At 48.7% G+C, this 23,849-nt stretch overlaps 2 protein-coding genes across 9 annotated transcripts in view; one reads left to right on the top strand and one right to left on the bottom strand.

Moving 5' to 3' along the window:
• The window catches only part of LOC135245909 (glutamate receptor-interacting protein 1-like), a 402,070-nt gene that overhangs the window by 111,833 nt on the left and 266,388 nt on the right, over nucleotides 1-23,849 (top strand). The window lies entirely within an intron of this gene.
• Nucleotides 945-23,849, bottom strand: part of LOC135245911 (potassium voltage-gated channel subfamily D member 2-like) — a 64,364-nt gene continuing 41,459 nt past the window's right edge. Inside the window, exons 3-7 of one of the 3 annotated variants that reach the window (XM_064319295.1) lie at nucleotides 5,739-5,901; nucleotides 5,067-5,165; nucleotides 3,786-3,881; nucleotides 3,326-3,564; nucleotides 945-3,111 (exon numbers count right to left, since the gene is read on the bottom strand). In XM_064319295.1, coding sequence (XP_064175365.1) covers nucleotides 2,937-3,111; nucleotides 3,326-3,564; nucleotides 3,786-3,881; nucleotides 5,067-5,165; nucleotides 5,739-5,901 — 772 coding nt within the window. In that variant the 3' untranslated portion in view covers nucleotides 945-2,936. Of the gene's footprint in view, nucleotides 3,115-3,325; nucleotides 3,565-3,785; nucleotides 3,882-5,066; nucleotides 5,166-5,738; nucleotides 5,902-23,849 lie in introns of all 3 variants that reach the window. The other 2 variants (XM_064319293.1, XM_064319296.1) reach the window with 2 other exon arrangements.

Genomic DNA, 23,849 nt, shown 5'->3' with positions numbered 1-23,849 from the left:
TGTGTATTTTCATACAGTCATAGATGTAACAGTATAAAACATGATTAGTTCAAAAGTAAATAGCTTTAATTTATATTAAGTATGAATATTTGAAAACTAAATAAACTGGTTTAACAGAGAACATCCTTATTCTGCAGAAATCCTCATAATATTGCTTATTAAGCAAACAACCAAATAAACATACTGTGTGATATCACTTATTGGTATGCACATAAAATAACATAGGTCTCATTCACGGTTGTGAGATAAATACCCAAAATACATTGCAGGAAACTAATATGCATTTTTTTTTCTTTTCCAGAATGGGTTATCCAAATCATCAACAATGCAGTTTGTATAGCATGTGCTTTCAGCTACGCATCAAACATTGGTGTTGCTTTAAAAAGCACCAACCAGGCATGCCATGGAGTTTGACTTTTTGGTACGTGCATTAAAAGGCATACAATCACATTCATGGTGTGTGATAAACCATAAAAGCATTGTGGGCAATCAGAACAAATTAAACATATATATTCATAATGGTTCGTCGCAAAAATAAGATAACCCTGTTTTGCTTATTTCGGTGATTAATTATAGGAAAATAGTTAATCTGGATCTGATTTCTGGTATTGTAAATGAGTTGACATTGATCACCAGAAAACCATTCAACAGATGTTACTGTGGAATATGCAGTCTCATGAAGAAACGGACACAAATGACGACCAGTTGCAACAGGTTTAAAAAATTTCACATTGAAATAAAAAAAAAAAACATCAAATCTTGTCACTGTTCACCTAAGACAACAAAAACCATTTTATTATTACAGTTTGTGGTAAATTGAATTAACCTTGAATAGCATTTGTAGGAGAAGAGAGATGTCAGGAGTGTTTTGTGTTGATTCTATGCTGTCGGGCTATTATAAGATAATCCTTCATTCAGCTCAAATGAACACATGATTCTTAGCATTTTCCCCAGTATTTTATTAGAACAATGAATCCATTATTCATTTATTCATAGATGCTGCGCTGGACTGTATTTTTGTCTTTCTGACTTATCAATATCTTACGTTTTTTTGTCCACAGCACAAGTTGTAACAAATTTAAAGCAATAATTAATAATAGTCGTATTTTTTAAAATGTACATAATCTCATGTGCATTAAACATATCTGACTGGAGTCTTGAATCGCCACAGACAAACTGAAAGACCTTCTCTAGCACAATGAATCCAAATTCTTCAATGGCTGCATGCAAATATTCAACCTTAAATTGATAGGAAAGAAAATACTGAATCGATAAAAAAATTTTTTTTTTTTGATTAGACCGCAAAACCCAAAGAAGATTCTAGAAACAGCAGTTGAAATTATTTTTTAAAAAGCCACAAACTGAGATCAGTATTGACAATACAGGAGAACAATTCACAGCACTAGTTCACAAAACAGTGACCGAGTTCCTTTTTTTCAACAACTGAAAATTAAAATAAAAAGGGTAAAATTCCAACACCAACACAGGACCATCTGTCTTTTTTTTTTTTTTTGGCTTTTTGTTTTTGTAAAAAATATGTCTGCTTTTGTCAATGTAAATAAAAAGTGTACAAAGACATCGCATACGTCCAATCAGGCAGTGGTACGAATGTGCTCGTTCCCCTACAGGCCCAGGTGAGGAGGATCATGGGAAAGGGGCGTGATGGCCCGTCGACCGCTCTGAATTTGGGGTGAGGTAAAAGCTCTGGATCGATTTGCACAGTGCAGCGCAAAGCGGGGGGATGACAGCGTGCGTGAATTCTCTAATTTTCCTCTTTCGCAATGAAAAAAATAGTATTTAACATTAATGTGATTTATTCACGTTCCCACAAATCCCAAACTTGATATTGTTATCCCACACTAACCCCAGTTGGAGACTAAATCGTTTAGCTGCTTGATGCTGCCTCATTAAACAGAAGCTGCATATTACTAACGGAGCAGCTCAGCTCTCGCTGTGAAGAGTACGATGTCTCCAGGAGCTGCACATTGGCCTTTTCCTTGCACGTTTGTGCAAGCCAGTATGATTTTCCTTCTTTACAGCAACTAATCAGAGCCAATCAATAGAAGCAAACGCGGCTTCTTCTACAGTTCTCACGTTTCACAAACAGGAATTCTATTTCACGGGTTTAAAAATTCAATTACAGCCCGGCACTGTGATTTGGGTGCTCTGACGTCAGCTCACCTTGCTTTTAAAAGATTATCCACGCTTCAAAAGGTGTGCTTATTAACACAAATTTGACAAAATGTCTGCTTTCCCACCGTGAAAGGGTTCAGCCGAGCCTACAGTGCCAATGTGAAGTGTATCAGCGATCAGGAGATCTCATTTGAGTCGCCTGCTTGCAGCAATGGGTAAAATTAAAATGCCTTGGAGTGAAAAGGACAGGATGTTAAGTCATCCATAATGACTGCACAACAGGAAACTAACTGAATCAATGCATCACTTGTACTGGTCACCTCAGCGTAGAATTAAGGACCAGCGTCTGAGCAAGTGATCACATGACCAGTTTTTAGGGATGGATGAGACAGTGACAGATGCTTATTGCTCATGCTGGCGATGTCGAGGAGGAAGTTGGGTCTGCAGGAGTCCGTAAAAGTCGATGTGTGCTGCAGGTAGACTGTTCCCTTTGGTCATGCATGATAGTTTTTCACCTTGAGTCCATGTTAAAGTCTTTGCCTTTAACGAAACTGGCCATTGTTCCACAAAGAAAAAAGACAAAAGACACTGAATGACACGTGATATTTTAAAAAGAACTCCTCTGTAAGATTGTAAGATCCAGTGAGGTGAGTCTGGTGGTGCTCACCAGACACTGCCCCCTGCTGATGGGGGGGGGGGTGGGAGATCAATTGCATCAGTGTCACTGTGGCCAGAGTTTCACACAGTGTAGGAAAATAAAATCCGGTCCTGCACTGCTGTCCGTCACCCAGGAGGGGGCGGGTCTATAGCGCTGACACTCTGATGATGTTGCTCTGTGAGTAGTCGGCGGAGCTGGTGGACTCGTCACCTTCGGGCGTGGTCAAGGGCGGGGTCGGCGCGGTGATGACGGCCGCCGTCAGGTAGGGCTGAGCGCAGTTCAGCGGCATGGTCTCCTCCAGCTTTGCATTCAGACTGGCCCTGCTGAGGGAGAGAGAGAGAGAGAGGGAGAGAGGGAGAGAGGGAGAGAGAGACCATACACTGGCAAGGTGTCCTTGGTGCACTTGTGCATGAGCCTGAGTGTGTGTACGTGTGTGTGCATGAGCTTCTGCATGTGTGTGTGCGGTAGTATATGAGGGTATGTGAGCGTGCGTACATGCGTGCGTGTGAGGGTGTGTGTGTGTGTGTGATGTACCTGTTGGGCAGTGACCTCTCCTGGATCTGGATGGTGCTGAGCTCCTGCAGGCTGCCATGGCGACCGGAGGCGATGGAGTTGGGCAGGTGGAGGTTGTTCTTCCTGTTTCGGCGGGAGCAGCAGGAGGAGAGGCCGTGCTGGGAGGAGCTCAGGGAGGAGGAGCGGGAGCCCAGCTTATTCACCAGTGACACCTCCATACAGCCGGCCTCGTACGCCTTCTCATCCACAAACTCATGGTTCTGAGAGGGGGGAGAGAGAGAGAGATACAGAGGGTCAACGTGTCCTTGGCTGACCCTCAACGCTTACAGACAGGTGCATTGTGGGAGCAGCCGAAACGGAGAGAGACAAAGAGCACCGGCTCAGATAGGTGTCATACACACACACACACACTCGCGCACGCACGCACGCACGCACGCACGCACGCACGCACACACACACACACACACGTGCGCAGTCTTACTGTGGTCTTCTCCAGGCAGTGCAGCAGGTGATGGTGCTGAGTCAGGAAGGTGGGGCTGGTCTTGGACACCTGGGCCTGTCCCGCTTCCTTGGAGGCCTTTGGGGCAGAGAGAAGACGAGGGCGTTACCCGGGAAACCTCAAACGGGGAAAAGGGCCCAGCCGTGCCGGAGCAGGAGGGAGCGTCTGCACAGCGTCCCCTCAACGTCGCGGGAACGTTACGGGAACGTTATGGGTTGGCCCTGCCGCCCCGGACGCCTGCTGTCCGTGACAGACGACTCATGGTTCAAACTCCGCCCTCACGAGCCGCAGGGGCTCCGTCCAATAGGAACGCAATACAGCACCTCGAAAAAAGGCGTCTTATTTATTTACCGATTGATTTATTTATTTAGAATTTCCTCCCGCATGTGAGCATGCAGCTGGGATAGCCTCACGGACGCGTGATTTAAACCATGAGAGCCGCTGCCCCCGCCCCACACCAGCGCCGCCTAGGGCCGGACTCCACACCGCGCAGCCAATCACAGCCGGGGGGAAAGGTCAGCCCAGCTCTCCTGCAGAGCCGTGCGTGGCACTGCTAGGCTTGACCCAACCCCCACTGTGTGAAACTGCGCCGCGTCGCGACCCTGCGACCCCATGACCCCATGACCCCGCCACCGCAGACTGCGGACATGCTGCCGGGTTCGGCGCCATTCCTCCATGTGATGAGAGCCACGATGCTGTCAGATATGGGCCAATGAGGAGAGAGACGGGGGGCGGAGCTTCGGTTAAAAAATGCACGTTAATACAGATGCGAGAGAGAGAACAGAGAGGAGAGATGATGGTGCCGCAGGAGGACCGGTCGACTGAAAGAAAGAAGATGGGGGTGGGACGTAGAGGCAGTGCCCCTCCCCACTGCAAACCAAGCCACGTGCAGACAAAATGGATCCCTTTTCCATAACAGTCTCCTCGCCTTCCCGGGTGCAGCGGTAGAGTCTGGGCGTGAGCAGTGAGAGAGAGAGCAGAGGAGAGGAGAGGAGAGGGAGGCAATGACAGGCAGAGTCAAGCGTAAAGGGAGACGGAGAGATAGAGCGAGGGCGAAAGAAAGAAAGAGGGAGGACAGAAAGTGTGAAAGCGATGAGAAGGGAGGCAGAGGTCGGTAGCGGGACGGATCGAGAGGAGGACACCACGTAAAGCACTAGCATGGGGCAGCTCTGCGTTCCCCCCGGCCTCAAGCCGAACCCGAGCCGGGCGCATGCAGCGACCCGCCCGAGAGCCGGGCCCCGTCCCTGGGCCCCGCCCGGTTACCTGCTCCAGGGCGGCGCTCAGGAGCCCGTTGCGTTTGTACTGCAAATAGGCGTTAGCACCGCCGCTCTTCGACGCGTGAATTCTAGCGAGCCTGGTTATCTGTTTGGACAAACACACGCTGCGTTTAGCTCCCCCTGGTCCGCGTCGGAGGGTGGGGGGGGCGGGGGGTGAACTGGGCTCCAATCCCTTCTGCAGCCTGGACGGGATCACAACCCCCCCCCGCCCAGCTCTGACCAACTACCAGTGGAGTGCACCTTCGTTTGACAGAACCAAAATCTTTACGTAGAGAAACGCTGGAGCAAGAACAATGCACACCGTCTCCATGTTAAAGACTTAACAATGGCCACTCTTAAAACTGGGGACAGAAGAAGAACATTTCAGACCTCCTTAGCAATTATAGAGCAACGTTTGATTTTAATTGTATCACAGTGTCATTTTTACGGAGCATTGGCAAGGTCACAAGCAAGTGTGGTCACTCCTTTAAAGCGTGTTTATAACATTTTTAAAGCATGTTTAAAACGTGTTTATAGTGCGTTTATAGCATGTTTATAGCATATTTATAGCATGTTTAAAGCATGTGCTGAGGTCCTCAGGCTGTCAGTCACGCCAGTGTGTCTGTAAAAAGCGCGAGACTAATAAAGTTGTGCTGAACTGAATCGGGCCGAACAGTACCTTCTGCGCGCGGCGCTTCTCCGCCCGCTGGCTCTGGTGGTAGATCCGGCTGAAGTTGGACACGATGACGGGCACGGGCAGGGCGATCACCAGCACCCCACTCAGGGAGCAGATCGACCCAAAAATCTTCCCCACGATGGTTTTGGGGACCATGTCGCCGTACCTGAAATGAAGACGAGCAGGGAGGAGAGAGGCGGGAGGGGTTCGGTTTAATGGCCAGGCGAAATCCAGAGCAGGGAAGTCCCACGTCCACATCGCAAATAAATTTAGTGACCTCGTCCACTCCATTTAAATATATACGTTTAACACACTGTGCGTTTAAATGGAGAAATGAAACGCACACTTTTATAATGTACACTCACTCTTGCAGTGCAGAGGGTGATAAAGGGGGCGCATCACATTTTCACATATCTTTCAAACCAATTTAAGGACAAACAGCCACTGATAAACACTTTAAACCACTGATATGAAGGGCACGACCTTTTATCCAAAACTTTTGTCATCCTAAAATAACGTGTCACATAATAGCCTTAGCCACTTCATTTCACTAAGGTCATATGAATGAGATTTCACCTGAAGTGAAGGTCCTGTTTGGTCACAGGACGATATGTGTAATAAAACCACTAGGAGGCACCATAGGTCCACGTGCAGCTTTAGTGTATCTTTTTTTCTTTCTTTTTTAAAGAACTCCAGGCTGTCTTTCCCCATTCATGATGGTTTATAATATCTTTTCAGCTGAAAGTAAATGCATTCAGATGAAAATGTCACAAAGGGATTGTGATTAAATTTGCACTCCTCCAGCTCCTGTAAATGTCAATTACATCCTGACCCACTTTTTCCTTCGATTTCGTCTCGCTGTTTCCCAGTTTTTTTTTTATTCCCTCCAAAACCGTGTCTCAATCACAGTTAGTCACGAAAACCTGGCCTCCATCTTGTCATGGTCATCCAGATGTCAGAGACATTGAAAACGCCGTTGCAGTTTAATTTGCTTCTCAGCCTTTGAAACTTGGCGGTTATGTTCCATGCGCCTCCCCACTACTCAGCTTATCGCAGTGAGACCCAGTGGCCAGATTTAAACCACAGAAACCTGTCCTCTCCAACACAGAGGCTACAGCCCCAGGTTATGAGGTCAGGACCCAGTGGATCAGTTCTGGTCAGGTTCTTTGGCTCCTAATTAAACTGCAAATTGCCTGTTTTTTGGATTGTTTGTATGATTACCAAGTGTGCCGATTTGAAGAAAAACACAGCACCTGCTGCTGCCTCCATTTTTAATTGATTGCATCTAATGAGGTGCATTACCTTTCTGCATGTCACATTAAACACTGGTAATTACAACACAGAGACTATTTGTGTGAATTTAAATTAATGCAAAGCACACAAAGACTCCTGAGGAAACGCTACACAATTAGAGATAATTATGTAAAATTGAGCATGTAAAACAAGGCCGATCAGTATGATTAACAGCTGAAAGGATAAGATTTTATTCTCCTTCACTGTCTATTTGCTGCATGTCACCTCTTCATTACGGATTTAGGGATGAAAATGGGCTGTTGGTTGGTGCTGGGAGAAGGGAGCTTAATAAATATCACACCGGGAGGAGCTACAACACGCTGTCAATCACTGTCACACAAACTAATCAAGACAAACGGCAAAACCATACGCAGGACTCAGGGATTCCCAGCGCGTGTTTCTGAGAGCAGCAGTGTAGAGCGGTGGTCTGAGCAGCGGTGAGCCAGACAAAACGCACAACAAAACAGCGGGAAATATCGAGTTGTTTTCCCTGTACCTCCGCTGTGTGGCTGGAGTCGGCTGGAGCTGGCTGACTGACTTGTGAAACGTGTAATTTAAGTACAAAGACAGAGAGCGGAGCTTACGGGCTGGCCTCTGCAGCTCTGAGGGACCTGAGAGTAATTAAAGGCATGTTCGATTCCAGTTTTCCAATTACGCTCCTCTAATTAATTTTGCGGAGAAAGGGAGTGGGGCAGAGCGCTGGGCTTGATGATCCTGTCAGAATCCGAGCCTCGCCCGTCCGCCTCGCCCGCCTGCACGCCCGCCTCGCCCGCCTGCACGCCCGCCTCGCCCGCCTGCACGCCCGCCTCGCCCGCCTGCACGCCCGCCTCGCCTGCCTGCCCGCCCGCCTCGCCCGCCTGCACGCCCGCCTCGCCCGCCTGCCCGCCTCGCCCGCCTGCCCGCCCGCCTCGCCCGCCTCGCCCACCTGCACGCCCGCCTCGCCCGCCTGCACGCCCGCATCACCTGCCTGCCCGCCCGCATCACCTGCCTGCCGCCCGCATCACCTGCCTGCCCGCCCGCATCACCTGCCTGCACGCCCGCCTCGCCTGCACGCCCGCCTCGCCTGCCTGCCCGTCCGCCTCGCCCGCCTGCACGCCCGCATCACCTGCCTGCACGCCCGCCTCGCCTGCCTGCACGCCCGCATCGCCTGCCTGCCCGTCCGCCTCGCCCGCCTGCACGCCCGCCTCGCCTGCCCGCCCGCATCACCGCAATGAGCCCGTGCTTCCTGTTTCACGCATCCCAGCGTTCTGCTGTCACCCACGACAACGGGTGCGAGCGTTGTGTGTGTGTGTGTGTGTGTGTGTGTGTGTGCGTGCTCAACAAAACAGGTTCTGATGTGTATGCTATTTCACAACCCTCACCCTGACAGGCATGCTCATTCTACACACACTGATATCAGCCCACCGTCCTCTACATCACCCTCTTCATGTAATTCAGGCCAGGACACCCTTGGTTTAACTTTCAGGAAGAAGCCAGTCGAAGCCACATATAAATGTCTCCAGCCCCTCCCCTCCCCTTCTCTTCCCTTCCCTTCTTTCCCAGAAAACTCTTTGACCTCCTTCCAAAATGTCCTCCCTCCTCTCTCTCGCAAGGTCGGGGGGTGGAGCCTCTTCTTGGGGGCGACCGGCTTCGCCTCGCTGTTTACAGTTTTCCCGCCGCTCTCTCTGTCACACGCCGCTAAAGACGACAGTCTCCTAATTAACCCGCGAACCCGCGAACCCGCTAGCTTTTCCATTAGCGCCAGCGGCGGCGTCTCCGAGCGGCTTCTTCCACTCTGCCGGAGCGACAGAGGAGGAGGAGGAGGAGGAGGAGGAGGAGGAGCGCGCGGCCGAACGAGAAGCTATTTGCTGAGATAACGGAGACGCGGGACGAGGCGGCCGGATGATTTCACGCCCGCGCGGTTGTTCGGGACAGAAACGCGCTCGCGCTCGCTGACTTTCGCTGAGCGCTGCTGGCCCGATAAATAGCGGGTTCAGATTAAGACGCTGTGTGCAATCCGCGCTGTCCAATCACTTCAGCTTAGGAAAGGGATCGCTCTCTCTCTCCTGCAGCTGACCGGTGCAAATGAACAGGCTATTAGGCCCTGTGTGTGTCAGCAGAAAACACGCCGTGTATGTCTCTGTTAAGCCTGTGAACTGCACCACAGGTTATTCAGACACTCCAGATACTCCCATTCTCCCCAGTACAAACTGAATACACCGCAATATACTGTAAATATATGGACTGTGAGGATTAAATCTGCACCAGTGCAGAAACTCAGGCTGAAGGTGGACTAAATCTGCACCAGTGCAGAAACTCAGGCTGAAGGTGGACTAAATCTGCACCAGTGCAGAAACTCAGGCTGAAGGTGGACTAAATCTGCACCAGTGCAGAAACTCAGGCTGAAGGTGGACTAAATCTGCACCAGTGCAGAAACTCAGGCTGAAGGTGGACTAAATCTCGGTGTCGGAGGAGTGGGAGCAGGAGGAGCGTTGCGGTAGACAGTCTCTCCCTCGTGACGGGCGAGCTGAGGTGTGAAATGACTCACGCCGCCCAGAATGTGACTCTCTCCTCCTGCTCGTCTGTTTGGGCCGTCACTCGCTCACACCTGCTGCTTAGAGAGGAGAGAGAAGACTGCAGAACGCAAGCCCTCTCCATGTACACCGACGACACAGACCACGAAGACAGCCACCACCGTACGCACACGCCGAATTGCAAGCACTCGACGCACGCTCACGACAGCGCACACTCCTCACCTCCTGCCGCGTCGCGCACGCACACGCCACGCACACTGCCTACGCCACGAACGCACGAGCACACACGCCATCCGCAGCACACCCCTACACGCACACACCACACCACACAACACCACGCACACACCATGCACACACACTCACACACACACACACACACACACACACACACACACACACACACGATCTGTGACTTGGAAAACCACAGTGGATAATCCTGTGGGGCACACGGAGGTCAATCCTCCAGATTACACCAGAGCACTGAAACAGGCTGGCACTGCGCCGGGCTTTGAAGCATTCTCAGGTGCACAACTGTCCCTTTCAGTAACGTCAGGACGCTGTGGAAAAGATCAGGCTCTCAGCTCTAACCAGTGAGAGAATGACATTCAGCTCCCTCATACGACACACACACACACACACACACACACACACAGACTCTGATGGCTTTAGCATCCTACCCAGTGCTGCACGGGACACAGTAAAGTTTTAAACAAGCGAATCCATAACAATTTTAATTGAAATCCAGCAGCAAAGCAAAACTAATTATCAAAGGGAGGCCCGGCAGCACCGCTTACAGACTAATCCCAGTAATTACGGCTTGGTATGCCTCAGGAGGAAAAGCTGCAGAACCTTGATTGAGAAATCCTTGAGAAAAAGAACAATGATTCTGCAATGTAAACGGGATATTATGACATCACTATAATGTAAAAGGGATATTATGACATCACTATACCACGGTAAACAGCTGTCGCGAATGTGATGCTGAATTGTACACTTCAGTGGCACATTCTGAAGTGTCCACGACCATATAGGTCAGTAATACATGTACATTAAAAAGAAGCTTCCAATAAAAAATAATCATTCAGCTTCACTATCCTAAAACTAGCCAATAGACCGCCAGACTGCGGGGCCCATACCATAACCTAGAGCAGTGCTTTAGCAGGATGAGCCACCCAGTAACCCCCTAGAGGACATCACTCACAGGCACAGTGGAATAAACAACCCTGAACAGCAGGAGCAGTATAAACCATCCTTGAGTTTCATAGGATTTAGGGTCCTTCAGTCTGCCGCTCTCCTTCAGTCCTGAATCATCTCATGTGAGGTTTGTAAAGAGACTCTGTGACAGGAGGGAGTCTTATCTATCCCAGCCATGTCTGCCGACTCCAGCTCCTCACACTTTCACCATGATGGGCCTGTGTCATCCTCCCGCTTCTGAACCAGAGGATTCTCTGCCTGAGTCAGTGTGCACAGACAACCTACACAATACGCAAACACACTTACAGCCACCTATGTACACCACACACTTACGCCAGCCCTATTACACACACACACTTACAGCATGCCGTACGCACACACACACACACTTACAGCCATGCCCGTATGTACACACACACTACAGCATCAGTAACAACACCTACAGCCATGCCCGTACGACACACACACACACTTACAGCCATGCCCGTATGTACACACACACACACTTACAGCCATGCCCGTACGTACACACACACACACTTACAGCCATGCCCGTACGTACACACACACACACTTACAGCCATGCCCGTACGTACACACACACACTTACAGCCATGCCCGTACGTAACAACATATGCCCTGTCATACGACACACAACACACTTACAGCAATGCCGTACGTACACAACACATTACAGCAGCCACGTACACACACACACACTTACAGCCATGCCGTACGTCCCGCTACAGCTGCCGTACACACACACACACTTACAGCATGCCCCGTACAACACACCACTACACCATCCGTCGTCACAACACTTAGCCATGCCCGTACGTACACACACACTTACAGCCATGCCCGTACGTACACACACACACACTTACAGCCATGCCCGTACGTACATACACATGCACACAGCCAGCTAAGAAAATACAGGTTTTTTTTTTTTCCGTTTATGCTTGAGTTTTTGTCCTGAACAGCCCTCTTTTGTGTCCTCTCTTGCTCCTGCACTACTGTGAATATTCAGACACATTACCAGCTCCCGGAGATGTGCTTTTGATACTCAGGTAAAAGAAACAGGTAAAAAAAAAAAAAAAAAGAACACAAGGAACAACACCGAAGGTGTTTTTCCCCTTTGAGGGCCTACCTGCTTTTACAGTCCCCCCCCCAGCCCCAGGCCCAGGCCCAGCCCCAGCCTGGTCACATGACAGCTTTTTTCCCTCCAAATCCTACAGCAGCGGCTAATCAGGCGAGAAACTGAGCGGTTACCGGGCGATCCATTAACGGCGCGAGAAGCCCGTTAGCGTGCCGCGGAAGGTTAGCGCGCAGGTGCGCGATTAGCGCCGGAGCGGCTAAACGCCGGGGACAGGTGCACCTCTCCAAACGCACGGGGCCCTTAATGCACCTTTACACGGGATGTTTAACATTTCATAAATCTGCCCGTGTTAGGCTCACGGGCGGCTGCGTCGAGTCATTAACGTTCCCTTCACACTGGCTGGGCCGAGCGGCGTTAATGAAGCCGGGGGGGGGGGGGGGGATGTGTCGCTAAACGCTTCGCATCGCGCTCCACCTGCTTTTATGTACAGAGCATGTTTTGCTGAACAGAGGAATCGGTCAGTGATAACTGTTACGTTTACGGTCCGCCGGGGGGCACATTAAATACGGTGGAGGACGTTACTCATCCATCAGCCTCCACACAAACTGCGCTGCGGGTGAGTCGGCACGGAAACAGACAATCAGGGGCTCCTCCGTGTTCCGCGTGTTCTAGAACCTTTTCGAAAACCACTCAGGCTTTCAGTGGGCTCTGTGGACACAGACTGCGTCACCAGCAAGAGGAGGAAAGGTCACTGCACCACACACGCGGCAAAGATTAATCGCCAACAAACCGATGCCACTTCGCTATTTTTCCCTCCTGTCCAGTATGTTTGATGGTCTGAGCGTTCGGAGGTAAAGGCGCAGAACTCTCTCAGGGCTTCTGAAGCAGGGCTTCTGAAGCAGGGCTTCTGAAGCAGGTCCTCTTGCTGTCATTCCTGCTGACTTCTGAAGGAGCGTAGTGGCGCTAGTTTGTTCTCACAGAGATGAGAAACAGCCTCTCCCCAGGAGATGTTCAATCTATCCTCCAAAATGCCCTGGGTTCAGCTCCATCCTGTCCAGAATTGGCACAGCCCACCAGAGAGTCTGCTTTTACCCTATACAAAAAAGGTACCCTGACCGAGATATGTGTGTCACATATATACAGACAGTGGGAGAGGGAAAGAGCTCTGTTATTATCGCTAGACAGATATTTTCTTCCTTTATTTATTGTTGAACAAGGGTGAAATTGCAACAGAGCAGGAAGCTGAATTTTCTTTTCTTCTCACAAGAAAAGGCCTAAATTTGGGAACAAGACTTCATTCAAAAAATGCTTTTCAATATTGAACAACAACAAAAAAAAAATAGCAGCACAGAGTTTAAATTGGTTGGTGGTTTTCACAATTTCATGTTACCCTTGATACAAATCTCTCTGTTATGCTGACCGCAGGGACACAAAGGCTAAAACACAAAGCTAAATGGAAAGCTGTCGAGCCCCAAGCAGTAAAGCCTCCTTAGCAGAAAACCTTAGCACCACCAAACACACTAAACAGAGAGAGTCTGACCCAGAACTGCACTTCTCCTGTACAGCTTCAAACAAAAACATGGGAAGTGAGAGATGTTTGGAATTCATACAAGGGGGACCTCAGGACCTCAGAGCAATCGATGTGGCCAATGACAGGGGAGGTTATAGCACGCCGTCCGTCCGATTGGCTGTGGGGCATGCGCACACCATTGCAGGAACAGAGGTCAGGCACAGAGTGAACTCTGCCCTCGAGAGGCCAGTCGGTAAACAAATACAATTTTGTGAGGTCTTAAACCTTTGAATTATGGATCAACCCTTTGACTGGCAGGAGATATATGCGTCAGCTTCATCCTCAGTCTGTTGCATTTTTATATCACCCTGAAACAACCTCGTAAAATAAGCTACAGCGAAGGGCTCTTTGCTTTGTATGCAACCATCAGGACCTGGTACCTGCACGGAGCACTAGGGCTGCTGCTTACAGAAACAATCCTCAGACTGTGGATGGTTTCTTTATGAATGGAGAATGCTGTTGCACATGCACATGCAGATTTATTTTTCTGTAGACTCTGACAAAAACGTTAAACAAATGGCTGTTCGCATCCAGTTTGATGTTAGCCATGGTGATGTAAAACACAGCCTTCAGAATCGCTGCTGCCGTTAGAACTAAAACTGAAACTGAAGCGATTGTGTCATTTCCTGTCCTACATAAACAGCACTTTCGAATCAGGACAGAGTGGCTCTCCAGATCACTCAGAATAATACTGTTCAGTAAATAAACAAATACAAAAACATAAAAAAGAAAACACTGAGTGTAGCACCTCTTGTAATCAGCGGTTCTCCTCTTAAGGGCGAAATCGAGAGAGAAAAACAGAACGCCCTCATTGGCTGGCCTCTCAGAATGTATGTTTTATTCTGTGCTTTTAATAAAAGGCCTGGTTTCATCCGCAAACTCCACTCACATTTCCTCACCGCCCGTGCTTACACAAATTTCCTGGTTGGCGGGACAAGAGACAGAGGAAGGTTCTTTTTCAGTAGATGTGGCCAAACTGGGTGTTGAACCTATGGCCTTCTGGTGCAGGGATATGTGCTCTGACATTACCATGCACCGCAGAACTTGTGTCAGCTAAATAGCCTTTGCTCTGACAGAACTCTGCAAGAACAGAACTCTGTTAGGACAGAACTCTGCTAGGACAGAACTCTGCTCTGACAGAACTGTGCCAGGACAGAACTGTGCCAGGACAGGTTCAAGAGCAGAAAGTAGCAGGAACACAGACGTTGGTAAGTCATTAGTCATTAAGGCTGAACTGAATCATTGGCTATATTTAACCGGTCCATTAGTCACCAGTTGATGCCGACGATAAGCCATTCATCAGGATTAGAATAACCAAACCAAAGCAGCATCCGCCTTTTAGACGCTCTCTTTTTCCCTCTCTCTCTGTTTCATCTCTGTGATTGCAGAGATGGAAAAACTGTAGTTCTGATAACCCGAGTGCCTGTTTCATACGAGACGTAAAATCCCTGTTTTGCCGGGATGTCATGACCACCAGTGAGATGACAGTGGATGAAATTTGAGGAGGCACAACGTTCCACTGCGAGCAGCACGGGGATGAGAACACGCCCGCGATATTCCCCCAGCGTTCCACTGCGAGCAGCACGCGTTCCACACTGACCTACCCTGTGCGAGATGCTGCCCAGAGTGTCTCAGCCCCCATAAGCCTGCATGAAGAATGATGTCACACCATCTCCCCCCACGCCCCAGATATAAATGCGGTGCTGAGCGGGGCCCCACTCAGGGGGGAAGAGCTCCGCGGCGGGCCGGGCCCCAGACACCCAGCGCCCGAGCGCCTCACTCATCCGTCTGCTTTAAAAAACTCGTTTTCCGCCAAAGAGCAGCGCCGACATCGCAATCCATCTTTCGCCCGAACGCTATAGAGCGTCAGCCGAGCGATGAACGGCCTGGCCTGTGGGCCCCACCCCTGCTTCATCCCTCCATCCATCCCTCCCTCTGTCCGTCCCTCCCTCCGTCCATCCTCCTTCCCATCTTTCACATGGGACTGGGATCCAACCCAAATCCACGTTGCCGGAACTCTCCTCATCTTCGATCAAAAACTTGGCGCTCTTCAAAAAGACTCACCGACTCCTGTTAACGAAAGTATTTTTTTTTTCCTTATACGCTTATACCGTACCCAACAGGTAAAACACCACTTAAGCAACAGGAGACACAGCACAGCATGCCACAAGGGGGCTCTCTCTCACAGAAAACTAAAGAAAAGCCAGACTGCAGCCACCATGTAAAAACGAACAAAAGACAAAGTGGATATTTTACATGGGGTACACGTGAACAAATCCAGTTTGCAATCGAGGCACCTGCTTGTCTTTCAGGACCACCGGCTTGCACAGAGGCAATCTGCAGGAGAAGAGTGCGGATGAGCTGGGTAGGGGAGATTTGTCGTTCCTGTTAACAGCGGCTACAAATCTATGGAAAGCTGGGAGCGTAAAACACTGCATTGCACAAAACAAAGATCCTATATATTTACAAGACGTTAAACTCAAAGCGATTCGCGTTGAAAGCGAGTTCTGCTCCAGTGTTCTTCCCAGTCATCAGAGCTCCTAAATCACTACACAACTCCAGAAAGGGCCCAGAATGTGTGCTTCTACTACACAACCTAGTACGTGTGACTAACTATGTGAAACTTCATTAGAATCAGTCAAATAATACAATCCAAGTCTGTAGCATTCAGACCATCACCAACCAATGAGAAGTGACTCTTGGAGACTCCAGGAGGTGTTCAGTACATTAGGCAACAGAAACTGGTTTGGAAAAGTAAGTCAACCGCTTTCTTCAATTGGCTCATGAGGACATTAAACCAAATAAACACCTACCTTATCCGATCACCGTGTGGATGTGCAAGCTCACAAGGCCCGCACAGATTAGCAGTGACAACAGCGGATGAAGCAGAGGATTATGGGATATTTCTCAGCTGGGTGAGCAGTGAGAACACTCATCCTCTCTGGAACTGGAGTAGAACTCAACCTGGTAGCCTATCCAACAAACAGTCATTATAATACCAGTCTCATAATGTGAATTTCTTAAAATTTACATTTACAGGGCTACAGCATGAAAGACAACAAAAACATTTTTTTTTTTCAGCAGCTCTCTGTTTGTTCTCCTTGGCAGTTTGAAGTTCTCTCCTGGCCAGTTCTCTGTAGGAATTTCTGAATATTTTTTATTTTTTTATCACTGCAGGAAGTGTTGAATTATTTTCTCCCTGTAGGAGATGCTGAATTCTTTATCTCGAGGTTCAGTCTCGCTGCAGGAACACTCTGCATTTACTCTCCTCATCTCTGTATGAATCCATATTACAAAGAGCAGCCAGGGCTCGTGTGATTAAAGGGGACTGTGGGGGGGAGGGAGCAGTTGGGGGAGGGAGCAGTTGGGGGGGGGGGCACCGCCTGATGTTATGCAGTTGTGCCTTATCTCAGCACAGCGACACCCCCACCCCCTGCTCCCCTCCCCCGTCACGTTTAATTGAAATCTGTCTCTTTCTTTTTTCTGTTTTTGTTAAAAAAGTCCATTCCATTATGTTTGCTCTGAAAGAAAACACAAACACAACCACTTCACAGAAGTGAACACGACTGAGATCAGCATGGTGCTTTTCCCTCCTGAATCTCACACCTACACTTCCGTGCCACTGGTTTTTGTTTTTGGGTTTTACAGTTGAGGGACACCTTGTTTATATACTTAGAAATTATACTTACATGACTTATAATACAAAGAAATGTCTGAATTTCTAACATCTCAAATTTTGAATTAAAGCTTGGAATGCTCAATTTTCTTTCAAACTCGCAACATTCAATTAAACTGTGCAGGGGGTAGCAAGGTCAGGCGGCTGGTCTCTTTCAGTGGAAACTCATTTGCAGGTACTCTAGGCTGTGATGAATTTCGGGGAACGCGGTACAGTTCAGGAGGCACGGTGGCGCATGGCAGTGTCCGTAGGTGTGAGTCCACGGTTTAGATCGGGGGTGTCAGACTAAATTGCCTGGGGGGCCGCAGTATCAGCAGATTTTTTGTGGCTTCCTCTCAATTAGCTGCCAACTGGAAACAAGGTGTGTGAATACTTTAGCCAATCCCACCCCCCGCTTCATACCACTGCATGCCTGAGAACAATGCCGGGGTGAGCGAATCAGAGAGAGGACTCAGCAGTGACATCACAGACATTCTCAAAAACAGAGCGGAATGCTACACTGTCAGATCAGCCCTCCCACACAATGGAGACCAGGCTTCTCTGTGAATTTTAAAAAAAGGCCTGGTATCTGTCAGCCTCTATACTTCCACTGAACATTCTCCTGTAATTCCACCATTCCGTTTGCTTCAGGGGGAGAAAAAAAAGGACAAAGGAAGTCACTTTAACTTCCTCTTTTCACTGCGGTGTCTTCCCCTGACAGGTGACACAGAACATCACATTATGATTCTGCTTTCCCCCCCCATTTTGTGTTCTGGAAGAATAACTTAGCAAGACAGCGGAGTGGCAGAAAAATTTATGCTGCCTGTACAACTGTTAATGTTGCTCAAATAAATTTTATATTTTGACGATTAGCAGTCTAATAAAAGTGTCTTTTTTTAATACTACACCTGCTTCTCAGTTGTACTGTCACAGTCAAATAACAGAACACACTGAAAACAAAATCAATTTCACACTTCCATTCTGTACAGACAGGTACGGAGAACAAAGAATGTGCTTTGTGAAAAATGCTCTCTCGCACTTTCATAAAAACTAGGTAGAGTGAAACGTTTTTTCCCAGCGGAACACCAACATTAGCTCAGAACAAAGTAGCCCCCATAAAACATGATAGCCCCCATTTTGATAAGACACATTACAGTCTCTTCATATAATCGTCACTTCCTTACTAACCCACATGCAAACAGTGGGCAGGCCAGCTCTTCCACAGGACTCAACCTCCCTCACAAATGCCACAGAGGAACATGGCTGAAGTTGAGCTTCGTTACAAAGGCCTGCTGCCTTCCCCGCATCCGTGACCTTCCCTTTTTAATCCTTATTTTAATTTTAGTCCTTATTTTTACAGCCTTACTGCATGAGAAATTAATTAATTATCAAAGAAAATTAACTGGGGCACTTAATTGGACCCCAATCCGGTTTTAACCCTGCGGCATGGAAACGGCATCCCATATTAATATTCGGGCCTTATCTCGAAGGCTGGCATAACAATACCGGTATCAAAAACCCATCCATTTGAACTCCTGTGGCCTTTATAATGAACTACAGAGGCCCATTAACAGATAATAGCAAGCAGAACTCGGCTCTCAGTAATGAGCTTAAATTCCTCCTCCACACCCCCCCCCCCCACACAGGGAGCCAGGCAGCAGCGCACCAAAGGGAGGCTTTTCAATTCATTTTCACCTTGAAACAGGAGGAGACCAAAGGATCGCGGCGCGCGACGGCAAGGGCCACGGGCGCCTAGCGACGACGGCAGCGCCGTCGTTGAGGGGGGGGGGTGGACTTTAAACTGGACAATGAAGCCATGATTTGCTGGACACGCTAAACATCACGATACTGCTATGAGAATTTACTCTAAATCACTGACTGTACTTTACCTCATCTCTGCAGCATGTACTATAGGCTTTTCAAATAGCATTCAGAAAGAATATCAGGACAATTTACCAGGAAGGGGTCTGTGAGGACAGAGCAAATGAAGAGAAACAGCACAGCCCTTACCCTGCCAGAGAGGCAAAGCCACTTCCCTCTCACTCTTAATGTAAGAATGGCTCCTCATAATGCACAACTTCTTATCCACAAAAAGGCTGCATTTCTACTGCAGTTTGCAGAAGAAAAGAAAAAAAACTCACAGGGTGGGAGAGGAGAAATGAAGATGCCTGGCAGTGCAGTTAACTGGTAAATGGAAATACTCAATGAGAAAATGTTCCATTGTGAACAAGCCATGTATTCGGGAGGGGCGGGGGGGGGGGTTCTTTATCTGGAGGCCTTCAAACTGCAAGCCTGAACATCAGTCAGAAAAAAAACGTGAAAACATTCCATCAAAGCAGAAGAAGAGAGTGTGATTACCTGTGCCAAAGCTGGGGAAGTAGAGGAGGGATGGAGTGATGGAGAGAAAGAAAGAAAAACAGAGACAGAGAGATCTTAATCTTAAATGGAAAAGTTGCAAATCTTTTATGAATGTACATGTGGAACAAACCAGGAAAGTGCGGTGTTACGTGAAATAAGGTCCCCCTCAGCTCCACAAATGCCCAGCATGTCCGAGAGAGTTCTGTCGCACGGACATTTACGGCGTTGGGGAACGGCGTCTGGCTGAAAACAAAGTCATGGGAAAAGAGTGTGTGTGTGTGTGTGTGTGTGTGTGTGTGTGTGTGTGTGTGAGAGAGTGTGTGTGTGGCCTTGAATTACAAAACTTCGACGGACCAGGATGTCCTGGAACAGCTCCATTGCGTCTCTCTGAGCGGTCTCTCTGAGCGGTCTCTCTGAGCGGTCTCTCTGAGTGGTCTCTCTGAGCGGTCTCTGAATGGTCTCTCTGAGCGGTCTCTGAATGGTCTCTCTGAGCGGTCTCTGAGTGGTCTCTCTGTGGTCTCTCTGAGAGGTCTCTGAGCGGTCTCTCTGAGCGGTCTCTGAGTGGTCTCTCTGAGCGGTCCCTGAGCGGTCTCTGAGTGGTCTCTCTGTGGTCTCTCTGAGCGGTCTCTCTGAGTGGTCTCTGAGCGGTCTCTGAGTGGTCTCTCTGTGGTCTCTCTGAATGGTCTCTCTGAGCGGTCTCTCTGAGTGGTCTCTGAGCGGTCTCTGAGTGGTCTCTCTGTGGTCTCTCTGAATGGTCTCTCTGAGCGGTCTCTCTGAGCGGTCTCTCTGAGCGGTCTCTCTGAGTGGTCTCTGAGCAGTGGCGGCTCGTGCGGTTTGAGGGCCTGACCTCTGCTGCATACAGAGGAGCGAGAACAGCACAGCCTCACCGCGTCCCGTTCCCTCCACATACCGCCACACGGCCCTGAGGCTGCAGGTGCATGCAGGTGACACCGCCACACGGCCCTGAGGCTGCAGGTGCATGCAGGTGACACCTCCACACGGCCCTGAGGCTGCAGGTGCATGCAGGTCACACCGACACACCGCCCTGAGGCTGCAGGTGCATGCAGGTCACACCGCCACACGGCCCTGAGGCTGCAGGTGCATGCAGGTGACACCTCCACACGGCCCTGAGGCTGCAGGTGCATGCAGGTGACACCTCCACACGGCCCTGAGGCTGCAGGTGCATGCAGGTGACACCGCCACACGGCCCTGAGGCTGCAGGTGCATGCAGGTGACACCTCCACACGGCCCTGAGGCTGCAGGTGCATGCAGGTGACACCTCCACACGGCCCTGAGGCTGCAGGTGCAGCAGGTCACACCGCCACACGGTCCTGAGGCTGCAGGTCACACCGCCACACGGTCACACGGCCCTGAGGCTGCAGGTCACACCGCCACACGGCCACACGGCCCTGAGGCTGCAGGTGCATGCAGGTGACACCTCCACACGGCCCTGAGGCTGCAGGTGCATGCAGGTGACACCGCTGCAGCCTCTGGAACAGCAGAACGTTACAAGGGGGGAAATAAAGCATTAACGTGATTGGTCCAGAACACTTATTACATCATTATTATTTCTTGGTGTTCTTTTGTACTCTGGGTACGTTTTGGACACTCAGGCAGTAAGTGCTGTGGCATTTTCTAATGATCACACTGAGTCTGGACAGGGGGTTTAAGGGGTATTATAAGCACAGATCCCCACCCTGGGAGAGAGCCTTCTGTGCTAAGCTAGGCCCCGGGATGGTCCTGTCAGCGGGAATGCGACACTGGCGTCTCGCTGCTCATTCTCAGAGAGCTCAGCTGAACAGCTTTCTACCCCGGCTGTTCATTTCACGCTGATCTACATCTGACATCTCAACTGGCTGTCTGCTCTGTTCCACTGTTCATGTGTGAAATGAATGTGTTTCAGAGGGAGGGAGTGCCGGGCTCATTAAAAGATAAAAGCAGAGGTATCTGTACAGCTAATTAAATGTAATCAACTGAGACAGCCGTGCCAAATTTAAGGGACAGACGTGCAAAAAATAAATAAAATAAATAAATAATAAAGATTAGCAGAGGAAACGCCTCCACATTTATATCCTTATCAGCACAAATTGCTTTCAAAGCCATATTTCCTTCGACAAATGATTTTCAGCAAATAGCTGTCTAGAAACATTAAATCCATCGTTGGTATTCAGTTAAAGGCGAACAGCGAGCTGCTCGGCTGGTGCTAAAAATAGCAGACTCGCCGGATTTGGCGGGAAACGCATCTGGAGTCACATCGGCCGAAACTGCGATTGCACAGTGATGCTAACACCGTGCGGGATGAACCTGTCTATCACGGTTCTGCTGCGCTGCCCCTTGTATCTCAACAAGCTGCTGGTAAACCCTGACATGGGAAGGTCTAGCAACCCTCATCCCTTAAGAGACTGTCTCCATATTATCAACAATTACTGCTGACAATTATCAGTAAAAAACAGTTTAAAAAAAAAAATTCTCTCTTATAGCCATTATATAAGTGCCAACTTAATGGGCAACAGTTGCTGGCAAGCCTTAAAACTAGTTACAGTTTTATTTTGGACTTACGCTCCTGGAACAGCACGGACCAGTCCTTCGTCGATGCTGTCGTTGCTGATGCAGCCACCGGGCGTGTGCACCCCTCTAATGCGAGAGCGGTCTCTGCTTCGCCTGCGTGACCCCGGCGGCGAAGGTCATTCGGGGTAATTTTGTATTTTCACAGGTCAGCCACCCTGAGCTGCGCTATCCTGCCCTCCACCTTGTGGGACCTGAGTCTGCCAATTACAGCGAAATCCATCCAATAAAAAGAAATAAGGGGCCTTGAAAATAAACAAGACGCATTTTTTTCAACTTGTCGATTCATTGCATGAAACTGAAATTTCTGAAGCAACTTTATTGATAGTTTATGAATATTTAGTGGTGGGATACTGGTGCCAAAATAGTTTTTCTGAATTTTTATTGCTACTCTTAGCGTGTGAGTATCTATACAGAAATATACATGTATAATACCTCTGGGTTGTGATCCCATCAGCTGATATTGAAACCTGGGTGGAAATTTGTTCAAGGCAACCTGCCGACATCCTTCCCATGAAAACCATCCCCACAGGAGAAATCCCATTTTCATTTTTTTCATTTGGTTGAAGATTGGATTTCAGTCCGTCCTTCAGAGGTATAATAAGCACAAAGATACTAGTGGCTACGGTACAGGAATAAGATATCAGACTGCTCACCTGAAAGACCATGATGATTCGGTCCTTGCTATTTTTTGATTAGAACATTCAGTGCTATTAGCCACAGTCCCTTTGCAAAACAGAACTTGTTAGCCAAACCAGGTTGAAATGCAATGCATAGTCTCCATGGCGATTAATCATTATAGGTGTACTGCAAAGAGAAAGATTTATTTCTAAATTTTTTTTTTTTTTTGCAGAAGAGCGGGTGGACCGCCCTCCATTTTGTAACAGATAGAGAAGGGACCACAGCACTAAAGGTGCTATGGCAGGGACTGAGCCTAGCTATATGTCTTAATTACACATTGTTCTCAGAACAATCTCAATTTCAGATGCAAAGCTTTAAAGATCAAATATCTAAAGCACGGCGCTTTGAAGAAGACAAAACCTGAGAAGCATTTCATGGCATTTAAATACGAACATGGTTTTGAAGACAATTTGCAATATGTGAAGTACCAGCACCTCATAAGTTCTAGTGTAATAATAGTCGTACAATTAACAGAAATGGAAATGTCACTGTGATGAAAGGCCGTGATCGAGATGTTCCCAGAATGCTGCTGCGATGTCTTATAAATACATACACAATGGCTGAATAAGCTTGACGTAAGACTTCATAGTCACACTCCATAACGCAAGGTGTTATTGTTCATAAAGTTCGGAATAAAACATACTGCTTATTACTCATCTGAGTTTTCACCGTGGTGAGATAAACATTAAAGGGACTTGTCAGAATGGCTGGCTGGAATCTGACTACCCTGCAGCGCTACAGTCAGGGACTTGCATAGGGGGGGAGTAAAAGAACTATCCCACTCCAAAGAGCTTCTCTGTCATAAATTCCAAAGGGACTGAAGTTTGAGGCCCAAAAAAAAGCCCACTTGAGGTTTATTACATCAAGGCTTCTGATGGCAGAGCAGAACCAAGACAAATCCTTTATGACAAAGGGTTTCCGGAAGCTTTAGGAGAGTTTAAAGATGGGCTTGGGGCTGTTTGGAGAAGAGAGGGAGGGAGGGGGAGAGAGAGAGAGAGAGGAGAGTAAAGGTAAAGGTCAGTGTGTGTCAGCGTTCAGGCGGGGGGGCGCGCATGAAAGACCTGCTTTGGAATTCAGGTCTGTCCCAGATCCACCCCCCGACGGGCACTTTCAAACCCTCTCTGTCAAGGAGACAGTCAAAGACGGGAGTGACTCAGGGGTCAGAAGAGTTACAGGGTTTTTTTTT

Source organism: Anguilla rostrata, chromosome 19 (genome assembly GCF_018555375.3).
Source record: "Anguilla rostrata isolate EN2019 chromosome 19, ASM1855537v3, whole genome shotgun sequence".
Lineage (NCBI taxonomy): Eukaryota > Metazoa > Chordata > Actinopteri > Anguilliformes > Anguillidae > Anguilla > Anguilla rostrata.
This window is presented reverse-complemented; position numbering and strand designations above follow the sequence as displayed.